Below are 14,582 nucleotides of genomic sequence, written 5' to 3'. Positions count from 1 at the left end.
AAGTTTTTAATAGCACAGAAAGGCACAGGAACAATAAAATACTCGTGTAACCACACCCCAAATTAACAAGTGTTCCCATTTTTTGTCATTTTGCTCAGTATTTATATAAAAATTAATACTTTATGGGGCTGAGGTTCCCTTTGTTCCTTCCCCAGTTCCTCTCATTCTCTCTTATGAGAGAGAACCAATCAATCTGATAAACTGAGTCTGATCACTGCAATCTAAACTATGGCTTTCCAATTCTATTTCAAAGATTTTTGGTTTTACCCTATTTGACTGACTTTGTTCTCACTAAGTGATAGCAACCTGTAAGCAGGACAGTGTGTATGAGCTAGCCTATTAAAAAATTATCTCAATACCCATCAAAGAAGCAGGAAAAGGGAGTGATATGCTAAAGTATAAACAGTCTTTGGAGGACAGAAATCCCTCAAAAAATACCACTTATTATCTTGTAACTCTGGTTTGACATCCTTTTCCTCTTCTCATGGATTACACAAAATCTGCAGTGCCTCTTAACTGCTTCATTAATGCTAAACACTCAGGGGAAAACATATTTAAGGTAAGGATATGAATTTTCAAGAAATTTTAAAGAGCGTGGCAAAACAACAAAGATTACTTCACCTAACAAGAAATGTGGGGCAACTAAAACACAACGCTTTTCCTTTTTTAAATTTTAAGACATTTTATTAAATTTATAGAGAAACATAGTTTGTGTTTTGGTTTTTACTTTGGCCTCACTGCCAAGGTAGGCGACTTGAGGGACATCTTTGTTCCCTGACTAGAGATGGAACCCAGGCCACTGGCAGTGAAAGTGCCAAGTTCTAACCACTGGATTACCAGGGAATTTTCTCACAACACTTTTCTTCACTCAGATATTTTGACAAGTAGTACCTGTTTTGTAACTGAAAATTAAATAAGAAAACTTACCTTAAAGTAAAACTTAACTTAAAGGTTAACTTTAAGGAGGCATTTTATGCCTCTGCAAGATGTAAAAAAATTAATGTAAAATCAGCTATCTTCCCTATGTATCAAATACTTTCACAGAGTAACTATTTTCTCATTTCATTCCTCTGATAGTCCTGTGAGGTTAACAAGACTATATAATAGGATTTCATATCCCATTCTTACTGGTTGGGAGAAAAGGCAGAAATATCAGAGCAATAGGTAACTAGAGTGAGATCAAACAAGATAATGGCAAAGCTAGGACAGAATCCAAGTGGTATGTGACCTCCAGTGCTGTGTCCTTCCCCTCAACCACCTATTCCTCTGTGGAAGCAAGAATGTGGGCGCAGGAAGCCAAGGAGGACAACCGATGTGCTGCAGGCAGGCAGTGCTGCTACTGCACCCAGCAAAAAGGTCAAGATGGACCCAACCAAGCTCTGCCCTAGGGACTGTGGGTCCTCCAATTAGAAGCTGTCCAGGACTATGACAGCAGTTGGCCTGAAGGCTGTCCTTGAACCAACACTAATCACCCAAGTCTCCATGGTTCTGGGACCACGTTTAGAGCTATGTCAAACTCACTGGAATAACACTGCTGCTGCTAAGTCACTTCAGTCGTGTCCAACTCTGCGCGATCCCATAGATGGCAGCCCACCCGGCTCCTCCGTCCCTGGGATTCTCCAGGCAAGAATACTACAGTGGGTTGCCATTTCCTTCTCCAATGGAATAACACTAGGTCCATACAAATTCCAAATACACTTATGACAATAGAATAGAGGCCACATCATCTGTTCCTCGAAATTATATACTTTTTTTCATAACTGCCACTGCAATGTTAAAAATCTCTTTTCATAAAGGTCACCTAAAAGTTACTTTATACCTGAGAGGCTAACTAATGCACAAGTCACCAGCAACTGTTAAAAAAAGAATTTTTGTTCCAATGCAACTAAAAACCCTTTCTAAGGCTGAATTTGGGTGTTAGCTATCGTACCTGTTGCTGTGCAAGCTGGACTTGGTACAACTGCTGCATATACTGCTGATAGTGCTGCTCCTGCAACTGGCGGATGAGAATCTGCTGCTGCTCGTAGTTCCCTGGATACTGCTGGGCTGCGTACTGCTGGAACTGCACGGCAGTCTGGGAGTTTAAAGCTGCCATTATCTGCTGCCTAAAACATTAAAAAATATACACTAGTCTGACTACAGGAGATTGACTGTTCATGACAAAATAAAATGTCTTTGTTATTTCATTTTATAACGAATACCTCTTAAAAATGATTAAGGTATATAGGTATATTATGAAGGGAAAATGCACCCATGGTTTCTGATATCAGCTCAGTGACACTGAGAAAAGCAAATGTGATCCAGCAGGGGTGCAGGATTCTAGAAGAATAGGACTTGTTGACTTTGAAGGAAAAAAAAAAAAATTGATTAAGGTAGTAATGTATACCAAGCAGCATGTGTCCAAGGTCCAGAGAAAGACTTAAGAAAATAAACTTGGCTTCTAATTTTTCACTTAGGTTTTCCAAGGCCAACTTGAGATGGAAAAGGAGACTAATAAGCATATCATTGTCACTGCCATCATCGTCATCACCATTTATTGTGCCCTTACAATGTGCCATGCAGTTTTTTTCAGGGTGCTTCTATGTACTAACCCACCTAGTTCTCACAACCACCCTGTGAAGTGGGGTTTCACAAAGCAGAAAATGGAGGATTTCAGTGACTTGCCCAAGATGACACTGTGAGTAGACGCCAGAGCCAGGATTCAAGTCTAGGCAGTCTGGCTCCAGCCTATAGTTTTTGCTGTAAGAAAAATGGATTGTCATTTATTACAGAGATGATATATTTAACTGCTGGCCATGGGTTTTCTACATAAATATATGTAAAATAGTAAAAGGCTGAATAATAGCTAAAAGATGTTACACGTGGCTCTGGTAAGTACCTTGGCATTTAATGTAACGCCAGTCTTAAACAGGAACACTGAAGACAATATCTGGGTATGCTTGGTCTAGAGATAACTGATTTCTGTGAACTATTACTATTCTTTTCTTCCCCCCATAGAGGAACCACGTGCTTAACTCAGTCACGTGACCAACAGTAACACCCTCTAAGCCATCTGTTAATAGGTAATAACAAAGCTAAATCTCACAAAGTCCTAAACAGAACACGACACTGGGTCCAACTAGGGCACCCCTCTCCCCCAAAACAGTAGTATTCATAGCCTCTCTCCAAGGTAGACACAGACCCTGAGTCAGTTTGAAGCTTTTCTGAGGAAGTACTCAGAAACAATGGAGAGAAAACAAAGGACTTGAATGTTGTCTGGTTTAATCTACATGTTATGCCATCTCTAGAACCGTAGGCCTTCTCTTTGTTTTATGGGGATTAATCCCTTCCTCCTTATTCTCACAGCTCCCTCTTGAACTAATCCCTTCTGAGACAGTGGCTCTTACAGCCGTTACTGAATAAGAAATGGCTTCAGCTCCCAGGTCCTGTTCTAGGGGACTAGGAATAGACATCTGACATAGGCTGAACCAAGAGATTCTCTGGCCTGGGAACTTTTAACCGGGTCTCTCGTACTCTAGCCAGTCTCTGTCAGATGCATGAAAACAAAGACCACATAAATCCAGGCTGAGGCAGCCTTGTATATGCCAAAGCACAGTGATAATTTGTAGAGAAGAGGAAGAATGCATCAGAGACACAGCTGAAAGAAGCAAGGACAAGAGATCATTATGGACCCAGAGACAGAGAGCAGGCAAGCCACCTCAGCTCCTCTTCTAGTGTCTGGGTTCTGGGAGCAAATCTCACATCTTTCCAAAACATTCTTCTTTTTGCAACCAAATGATGCTTAAGATGAGGCCCTCACCTTGGTAACACATCATTGGTACAAATGGCAATAGCTAATGCTGATCTACCTCCCAGTCGAACAAAACAGAGAATTATTCCAAGGCACACAAGGTAAACCGTCAAGCACAACAGTGTGGTGGTCCATTTCTCATTCTTAAACAATACACGACAAGCGTACTTTTGCTGCTCCAGCCGAAGTCGCTCTTCTTCTATCCGCCGCCTCTCCTCTTCCTCCCGTCGAAGCCTTTCTTCTTCTTCTTTCCTACGCTTCTCTTCCTCCTTCTGCAGACGTTCTCGTTCTTCCTCTTCACGCCGCCTCCGCTCCTCCTCCTCCTTCCTGAGAGATAAAGGACAGAGAGAATGAGCCCTAAGCAAAGAATCCTACTTAAAAACAATTTAAGACTATTTCCCAGTGAAGATTGACCCAGGTTTCTTGGAGAAACATGTGATAATTTTATCACAATTTGAAGTGAACATTTCCAAAGGAGAAATTTATCATATGGAATCAATCTCTAACTATACAGATCACAACAAGAATAATGACTGCTAACGGCAACAGAAAAAGGAGTCTATCAGTAAGGTACCACTTAAACCATTACAATACCTCAAAGGCTTCCGTCTAAGATATGCTCACAGTATCACAAGCTTTTCCTTCATACTACATGCTGTAGTTGCAAATAAATTTATGTGATAAATTTAGCAATATATCTGCCTTACTCATTGAAGTACCTGCTACATAACGTCAGAGACTGCCTGTCTCACACCACTGTAGTCTCATGGTTTACATATTCATGTATAATTTCTGAAATTAAAAAAAAATTAAAGTTTTAAATTAAAAAAAGAAAAGAACAGTTGGACATCTGGGTGCAGCTAGATTTTTACCCAGCTCTCACCCACTCCTGCAACCCCTTTCTCAAAGGAGAGCAGATGTACTAGGAATGAATGCCACACAGGCCACAGAGTGAGGAGGATAGGGAGGCTGAAGATATGATGAAAGAGCAGACTTCCGAAGTTCTCAGAGAAGACACCATTTCATGGTCCTACCATGAGAAGTGTCTGGGTTACCCCACTTATCTCCCCAAACTCCTGTAAGTGATTAACACATGTGAATCACAACCAACCAAGACTCAAAATACAGCAGTAACATGACCTAGTTTCAATATATGACAGTACACAGGGCAAGATGTTCCAAAACCCAAAGCTTAAGCTTCAGGATAGAGGAATTCTTGTCTTAAATGCTTTTACAAGAATTCTACATGGACCTCGTCTCATGACCAGAGTATATTTTTAAAAGAAAAAACTCAGTTTTATATGTTCAGTAGTAACTTAACTATTCAATTTATCATTATAAAAGATCTTAAAAAGCAATGTATACTCCTTTCAAAGACACAGCTACACCTCAATGATCCAAAATCATTACACAATGGATTGCAGCACACAGATCAAGTCTCCAGCAAAGGAATCTCCTTCCATTCTAGTAAGAAAACTCTTTCTTTGGATAACAACTATATTCCTTCGGATAAATATTTTCTGGAAATACATTAGGATATGTTCTATCCTTTTAAAGACAAACAAACTATACCCAATGCTTTGTCTATTGAAAACTCAGGAGTTATTAACTCCAAACATAAATATAGTACGTGTTATAATACAGTGATAGTTCACTTTCACATTAAATGACCCCTGACTGCCATATTTTTATAATTCTTACAATTATTTTTCGTGGTTTGTCTTTTCCTTCACTGTCAGGCTATTTTCCCTTCTAATATGTTATTTCCAGGATAAGGGGGGAAATCAGGGAACCGACTGTTTCTAAAGTAAGTAAAACATAATTTGAGGGAAAATTAGCTTTATAGAATTTTTCTTTAAAGGTCACTATAGATGCTGATTGCTAGTATTTTTTGTTTTTTTGCTGTTGTTATCCATAGAATTACAATGAACATCCTCGAAAATGAAGTGAAATTATTAGTCGCTCAGTTGTGTCCGCCTCTCTGCAACCCCGTGGACTGTAGTTCGCCAGGCTCCTCTGACCATGGGATTTTCCAGGCAAGACTACTGGAGGGGATTGCCATTTCCTTCTCCAGGGGAATCTTCCCAATCCAGGGATCGAACCCAAGTTTCCTGCACTGCAGGCAGTCTTCACTGTTTGAGCCACCAGGGAAGCCCTTGAAGATAAGTCCCTGCAAACATATTCTGGTATTTCTGTAGAATGGGTTTAAGTGGGATTGCTGAGTAGCATTTGAACTTTTAATAAATTCTACAGAATTGTCCCCTAAAAAGTTTATAATTATCTGCAATTATTTGTAAATATTTACACTCACTACAAACAACAGTATGTGAAAATGTTCATTTCAGGATGTTCTCACAGTGACTGCTATAACATGGCACCTCATTTTTTCCTTTTAATCACGAACTTTTGGAACAACGTACTCACCATTTTATTCTATGACTTTCTGCCATTTTTCAGGCAACTTCATAATTTCACCTGTTCAAAATTTTTTCTTTTTGAGGGAAGAACTGTTTCAGATGCCTTTATAGCATTATGTTCATTACCTAGAAATTTCAGATTGTTCTTGAAAATATAACCTCTAGATAAATAAAGTGTTAATTATAATTCTGCTGAATTCACAATCATGACAGAAAATCCCATAAGCATAAACAGTGCATTTAACAGCACCCCCTGCAACCTCTGGAAGTAATTAATGAGCTACCTGGAAGCCACAGCCAACATGTAATGCCTACATAAGGCATACCATGTAGCACAGCTGATAACCATGATATAGAGTATGAATATTCTAGAAAAACAAGAGAGGCAGCAGCAAAGGGTGTGTGAGACCAGAGGGTAAGGAGGACGAGTGGCTGAGCTTACTGTGTTTGCTCAGAAACTTAGCGCAGTAACACAAAAGGAATGCTGCCGTGATGAATGGGTGGTTCTTTTTAAAGGGATAGCCAGACAGAAGCAGTAAACCCTCTCCCCTCAAAACTCATAATAAAAGCACCTGCTCACATCAGAAAGTTTTGAGCAACTGCCATAAAAAGTGGGGATTCAATGGAAGTTAAGACACCTGACTGAGAACAGACACTCCATAAAGCAAAAGCATCAGGATACTATGCAGTAGATAGGCTGCACAAGGATCAAGTATTCTGTGCTCTCAAACTTCACCTTTTTTTTTCTTGCTCTTCCTTTTCTATTTTGTGGGATGCAACATATGTTGAAAAAAGATGACAACACCTATTCAGGAGCTTGAGGAACTCTACCATGGCATCCTCTTTAGACATGTTTCCCAGGGCTGCCCATTCTCTCCTGTAAAGAACAACAAGAAAGTTACTTGCCACTCTTAAAAGAGTAAGAATTTGATTTCATTTAAACCTAAATATGAACAAGTCTTAATCGTAACTAAAATGAAGAATGACTCGACTATACAGATTCAAAACTTCAACACACATGGACTGGTTTACTAAACTAGATAGCCTACATACAAACCAAACTTACACCATAATTTAACTGCACTGCTGATGATTTCCCTACCAGTAAAAGGGTATCAAAGTTCTACCTTTCTTATAGTTTAGCTTTAACTGAATAAAATGCTTAATATATTCTTTCCTGTCACAACTCTGTACGTGTCCCAACAAGGGAATCAATTACTATACTGTAAATTGCTGTTGTAATATTATTTTGGAAGAATCAAATGAAGCTGTCTTATGTTCATAATCAGATGAGTAAACTTCTTTCACAATATTTAGCCATAAACATCTCCAAACCAAAAACAGATAAACATCTGACAACTCCAGAAGCTGCAAGCAAAAATGTTTGCTTAGCTCTTATTCTAAAGCTAATGAGCCAGCTATTTACATCTGAACCAATTTACTCTGTACCCTTCTCTCCACTCCAATATTCTTGCCTGGAGAATTCCATGGACAGAGGAGCCTGGCGGGCTATAGTATCATGAAGAGTTGGATACAACTGAAGCAACTTAGCATGCACTCACTCATTAAATTCACTACACAATAAAACACTGTTACCTCCTGTCATTCCCCAACACATCAAAGAATCCAACCTCAGGACAAGTGTCTGGATTATATGGGCCCATAAGAACCTGCTTATGCAGGGCCACAAGTTTCAGTTTTTCTTCATAAGTTGGATGAAATGCTTTGCCATCTTTTTCTATAACAAAAATAAACACAAAAACAATTAGCACTGGCAAAATACAACATCTTCAGCACTGTATGTTGAAATTCTGGTATAAAGTACATCACAATTGCCTGTGAAATTTATACTGCTTATAAAAACCACTGTAGGAAGGTTTTTATTTCAAGTACTAAATTGTAATAATCAAAGCCAAGATAAAAAAAACTTCATGTTGAGTTAATTTTTTAAAATAAAGTACTAATATTTATGTTAAAACTACTACAAAGAGTAAATCAATTAAAAAAAAAACCCTACTAAAGAGAAACCAATGTCAAGCAACAGTAAGGTGCACACACACTAGTGTATCACTTAACATCTTTTTCAAATATTAAAAATGTTCAGCAAGTTTTTTTAAAATAAATTCAAAAATTTTTATATCAAGCATTTTTAATAAGAGATATATGCATAGGATATTACATATAATTTGAAAGGCTATATTCAAAATGTATCCATCCCACTGAAACAATACAATGTGGTGGAAGGGGCTTTGGAATCAGACATCCTAGGTTTAGATCTCATCTCAGACACTTCCTAGCTATAGGACCAGTTAAACTCTTAGTCTGTTTATCAATAAAGAGTCTTTCCTACTTCAGAGATAATAGGGCCGTATTAATGGTAATAACTGTTGGATCTTTCCTCTGCTCTGGCAGGTTGCCAATGGACAATTACAGTGAAGCCAGTATGACCCACAGAGACTTAACTACCACTAGGAACACTTAAAAGTAGTATGAAACTGGGTGCTGACAAAATAGGAAATCCTACTTCTTTGATAAATGGAAGTGTTAGTTACTGGTTGGTTCTAATGATAAGAGACTACCAAATTTTAAAACAAAAAAGGAGGTAAAAAGTAGTGTCTATTGCCTACAAATTTTATCCATGTACAGAGCAGTCACCAAAAGAAAATTACTCATGATAAGAGAAGAATATGGTTCAAAGGATAATTCACATCCTGTTCAGGGAATCTCAAGAGGAGAAAAAAAAAATACAAGCTTGTCAATAAGCATCCCAAGACATTCAATTTCACTAGTTAAGGAAATGGAAACTGAAACCATTAGATACTCAAGACGCTGTCTACCATCAGATAGGTCAAAAAAGTTAGGTCATCAAGAGTTGGAAAGAACAGGACAAACAGGTACCCACTCTCAATACACTAATGTTGAAAGTATGAACTGTTAGTTATCTTGGAGGGAAATCAGGCAATATATTCCAAAATTGTAAATACAGATGCCCTATGGTCCAGTAATTCCAATTCTCATCATCTACTCTTGATAAATCAGCATTCCCAAATACACAGAAGGAGGCGGACACAGGAATATTTTCATTGCAGCACTCTTTTCTTGTTACTGTAAACAACTTAAAAGTTCATCAATAAGGAAACAGCTAAATAATGTGGCATAGTCAGTCTATGGAATAAATGAAGTAAGTAAAGGAAATATCTAGTGTAAGAAATGGCAACCCACTCCAGTATTCTTGCCTAGAGAACCCCAGGATAGAGGAGCCTGGTGGGCTCGAGTCTGTGGGGCCGCAGAGTCAGACACAACTGAGTGATTGAGCACAAAGGAAACACAGTTAAATGAAAAAAGCAAGCTGCAGAAAACTATATACAATCATACAGCACTAAATATACTATCTTCAATTCTAAGTACTCCCTCAACCCACACTTTAACATCTCTAAAATCAGATTAGTTTTTACATCTATTGTATTTTATAGTTGTAAATGGCAGTTTTTTTTTCTTTACAGTACGTAATAGTAAGTCTTAGAATTGATGAAATGCAGCATGTAGCACACCCACATATATATTCTATGGGTACATTTACATGCATGTAAATGCAAAGAAAAAGATCTAGATGGAGTCACACTAAAAAGATGAGAATGAGAAAGTGGGAGAGGGCTAAGATGAGGAGTAGTGATCAGAGAAATTAAAACTAGAAATATTTTAATCTTTCAAAGGAAAATAATGCGGAAGAACAAACTGCTAAAGACAGTGGGGACTGAAGAGAATTACATCTACGTACTTCTATATGATTATATATACATATACTTCAATCTGAATTTTTTTCAGTAAGAACTCATCAGTTCAGTTCAGTTCAGTCGCTCAGTCGTGTCCGACTCTTTGTGACCCCATGAATTGCAGCACACCAGGCCTCTCTGTCCATCACCAACTCCCGGAGTCCACCCAAACCCATGTCCATCGAGTCGGTTATGCCATCCAACCATCTCATCCTCTGTCATCCCCTTCTCCTTCCGCCCCCAATCCTACCCAGCATTAGGGTCTTCTCCAATGAGTCAACCCTTCGCATGAGGTGGCCAAAGTATTGGAGTTTCAGCTTCAACATCAGACCTTCCAATGAACAAAGAACTCATCAATACTTGAAAAAAGACAAAACTGTGGCACTGACCTTATTTATATTTAATAAAAATTGAAACAACTCAGAAACCTGTGGACCTGCCATCTGTCTTTGTTACTGAGCAAACAGTATCACTAAACAATTAGTACCAGAAGTAGGAACTTCCTCTAAAGCTTTTAGAACAGGATTATGCATAGGTCTATAAACACCAACTAAAAGGCAGTTCCCATTTTAAAATCTAACTCTTAGAAGTCTGTTTCAATGATGGACACTATAAGACTTTGTATATTCATTCATTCAATTTAGTAAATATTTATTGAGCCCTTGTATGCAAATCATAGTGCTAGATACCAGGATTCATCACCCTACTGGAGTTTACAAACCACTGAGCTCAATTAAGAATGTGTAACTTGGCAATCCAGTATATAATTGTGTCTAGGTATATATTTCAGGTATAAATACACCACAAACAAATTATTAAAATTATACTGAGATAAAGAACAATTATTTTAGAGTTCAGGAAAAAAAGTCAAAAAGGTAATAAAATGACTTGCTCCAACTGTTTAGATTGGACTAGTAGTTACGTTTAATTTCAACATAGTATATAATAAAAATAGAGCAAAATAGATGAGTTTAGAAAACCAAAATACATCCTTACATTATCTCTCATGTAAAAACCAACAAGCCTAATGAATCTTTTCTAAATACTGCCTTGAAAAATTATCTTAACAAGAAAAACGGTGTTACACCTGTTCACTGCTGCATTATTTAAAATCTAATTATTCAACAATAACACAATGCTTGCTGCTGCTGCTAAGTCGCGTCAGTTGTGTCCGACTCTGTGTGACCCCAGAGACAGCAGCCCACCAGGCTCCTCTGTCCCTGGGATTCTCCAGGCAAGAATACTGGAGTGGGTTGCCATTTCCTTCTCCAATGCAGGCATGCATGCTAAGTCGCTTCAGTCGTGTCCAACTCTGTGCGACCCTATGGACAGCAGCCCACCAGGCTTCTCTATCCACGGGATTCTCCAGGCAAGAATACTGGAGTGGGCTGCCATTTCCTTCTCCAATTATAGTAATCCACTAAATAGATTATACAGCTATTTTAAATGACAATATAAGGGCTATATATCATTTCAGAGAATATTTATGATGTATTAATGAAAATAATAAAAACAGACACTAAAAAATAATTTTATGTTTACAACTATGTAAAAATGGGTGACTACACATATAGATCTTTCTTTTTAAAAACAAAATTAGCCTGCCAGAACTCTGTATTCTAAGATAATAGTGTTAAAAAATGTGAAATAGTGGCAACTTTTTACCAAAGTCTTTTTCAATTTTCAAGATGCTCATAAGCTTCTTTTACCATCTACCTTAATTTTGTACATATTAGCCACCAAAAGTTTTCTTATGCTAATTATGTCTCAGAGAAACATAGCCCAGACAACTTTCTTCTCACATCCCCCAAAAGTGATGATTTGAAAAAGTTCCAACCTTGATCTTAGCTTATGAGATGAAAGATAAACCAAAAAGGTGCCAACTTAACTGTTCATGTTATCTTGAGCCTTATAAAAGAAAAATATGCTGCTGGTGATTTGAGAAAAATAAAAAGATGATATAGTGAGCCTGAGAAACAGTGAGGGTAGACAGCATACCCTCAAGGGTAGACTCTCTGCTTTGTTCCATCAGGATCCCTGGGATTTTGTTTTTCCTTTAAAAAAAAAAAAAAAGCCTAAATTCTATTAAGGTGGTTGCTTTGACCCCTTCAATAAAGATAAAGATAAAAATCAATAAAGATAATATCAAATGAAAACTTTATTCACTGGAAGACCACTCTTCTGATCAGTCATGTAATAACAGCAATTTTCAAATACATACACACACAAATTCTTATTTGCTTCAGGGAGATGATTTGAAGCTAACTGATAGGACTAGGGGGTATGAAAAAAATATTTTAGGGCTTCCCTGGTGGCTCAGTGGTAAAGAATCTGCCCGCCAATGCAGGAGACATGGGTCCAATCCCTGATCTGGGAAGATCCCAAACGCTGCAGAGCAACAAAGTGAGTGTGCCTCAACTATTAAGAGCCCATGCTCTAGAGCCCAGGAGCCACAACTACTGAAGCCCACGTGCCCTAGGCCCCCTGCTCTGCAACAACAGAAGCCACTGCAGTGAGAAGCTCGAGCACAGCAACTAGAGAGTAGCTCTTGCTCTCTGTAAATAGAGAAAAGCCCGCACAGCAATGAAGACCCAGTACAGCCAAAAATAAAACCAAAATTAAAAGTTCGTATTTTTTTTAAAAGATAACTACTATAAAGTTACTTTAATGGAGGGAGGGTCCATTTCTTACCAGGTGATAAATCTGCTCCTTTACTTCAAATATTTGGCAGTGTAAACTAGAATTAGTGGACCACAGGAGAGGGTGAGTCAACAAGGCAACTGTACCCATTATTCAGCAAGGTGTTAGACTAACCTTGATCCTAAAAGGTGATTCATCAACAGAGGGAGGGGGGTTTCAGGATATTTACATGTCATTTTAACATCTGCCCTTTATATGCCAGACAGGATTAAGAATATACTGCCAATCCATAAAGGATTTTTCAAAAGAGGAATACGTTTTTAAGTGTAAGTTCTGGTTAAGCAATCAAATTTGTTCACCACCATGAACGCCAGTGCTAAACACAAGCTTTGTTAATAGGCACTCACCACACCAAAACCATGCCCAAGAAATCTCTCTAAAGAAGAAACTGACTGTAAAGGTCAATCTCTATGAGAATAAAACAGTACATCCATTCTCATGAATTTTACTGGCATTTCCACAGAATCTTTATATACTTGCTAATTTTTCTTTTTTTCCCCTTTTATTTGATTCTCTGAAATGACAAGCAAAATTGATAAACCTTTAGCTAGAAACCTTTAGCTAGACTCATCAAATCAATAAAATTAGAAATGAAAAAGAAGTTACAACTGACTTCACAGAAATACCAAGGATCCTAAGAGACTACTATAAGCAACTATATGACCAATAAGGGATTAGTCTCCAAAATCTACAAAGTTACTTCAGTTGTGTCCAACTCTTAAAGACCCTATGGACTGTATCCTGCCAGGCTCCTCTGCCCATGGGATGCTCCAGGCAAGAATACTGGAGTGGGTGGCCATGCCCTTATCCAGGGGATCTTCCTGACCCAGGGCTCGAATCTGTGTTTCCTGTGGCTCCTGCATTGCAGGCAGATTCTTGTTTTTTAATGCTAAGCCACCAGGGAAGCCCAGCCACGGGGAAAGCATACCAAAAGTTAACACTACTAAAAGATCGGATTACAGATTTTTTTTCTTCTCTCACTTTTATTTTCTGATTTCCAATATGCATATGTACTTTTATATCAAATACACATGTGCTTTTTTACTTTTATAGAAAACATTTTTAAAAAGTGAAGGCAATTTAATCTTTCAGCCTTTAGGATGAGATTAACAGATCATTTCTTTTTTCCTGAGACCTATACAAAACCCAGGAGGATAAACCAAGAATCCCAACCACCTTTAGTATAGGACAACCCACATCATGTTGACATTCTAAACATCAAGGAGAACAGAAAGTGAAGCCCCCCCCCAGATCAGTATCATTAGGCAGACTATTACAGTGTTACAAAAAAGTTACTTTTCTTTCACTCTTCAGATGGCTCTAGCTCACACACTAGGAGGGTTTACTTAGTTTTTCTGCATTAGATGAAAATAATTTTCTCTTGAATTATTTTTTAACTATATTTTATTTATTATTACTTTTATTTTAAATTTGTCTGTGCCCTGAGGCTTGTGAGATCTTAGTTCCCTGACCAGTGAAAATGCCACATCCTAACCACTGGACCCGCCAGGGAATTCTCTCTCCTAAATTATTTTTGGTTTCAAAGGCATTAAACATAGCAGAAAAGAAGCTACTACCATAACTGCATAGACAGAAAAAGTCTTGCTGAAACTCAAAAATCTTTAGCCAGGGCCACAGTCCTAAAGGAAAGCTCTTTCAGTCCTGCCATTAAGGAAGAGAGCCATCACCCTTGGTCCCTGCATTTATATAGTTAATTAATCCAATCAATTAGGAAAACCGCCTTCTATGGCAACCAAAAAGACAAATATAAATTATGCTGGAAAGAAGCTGCAAAGCTATCGTTCAGATGCAAGTGTGTGAAAACACATCAATGAAAAGCAGAAAATGACTACTTCTACTACCTGGAGAAGTTGAGTACAAAGCTGGCCACTTTCAATCAAA

General features: G+C 38.1%; 1 protein-coding gene across 1 annotated transcript in view; it reads right to left on the bottom strand.

The window, feature by feature from the left end:
• ACBD3 (acyl-CoA binding domain containing 3) overlaps positions 1 to 14,582 on the bottom strand; it is a 34,840-nt gene that overhangs the window by 9,904 nt on the left and 10,354 nt on the right. Inside the window, exons 2-5 of the mRNA XM_081491482.1 lie at positions 7,804 to 7,945; positions 6,944 to 7,084; positions 3,959 to 4,117; positions 1,931 to 2,105 (exon numbers count right to left, since the gene is read on the bottom strand). Coding sequence (XP_081347608.1) covers positions 1,931 to 2,105; positions 3,959 to 4,117; positions 6,944 to 7,084; positions 7,804 to 7,945 — 617 coding nt within the window. The remainder of the gene's footprint in view (positions 1 to 1,930; positions 2,106 to 3,958; positions 4,118 to 6,943; positions 7,085 to 7,803; positions 7,946 to 14,582) is intronic.

This window comes from Giraffa tippelskirchi, chromosome 5, assembly GCF_054371585.1.
Source record: "Giraffa tippelskirchi isolate mGirTip1 chromosome 5, T2T-mGirTip1v1.2.pri, whole genome shotgun sequence".
Taxonomy (NCBI): domain Eukaryota; kingdom Metazoa; phylum Chordata; class Mammalia; order Artiodactyla; family Giraffidae; genus Giraffa; species Giraffa tippelskirchi.
This window is presented reverse-complemented; position numbering and strand designations above follow the sequence as displayed.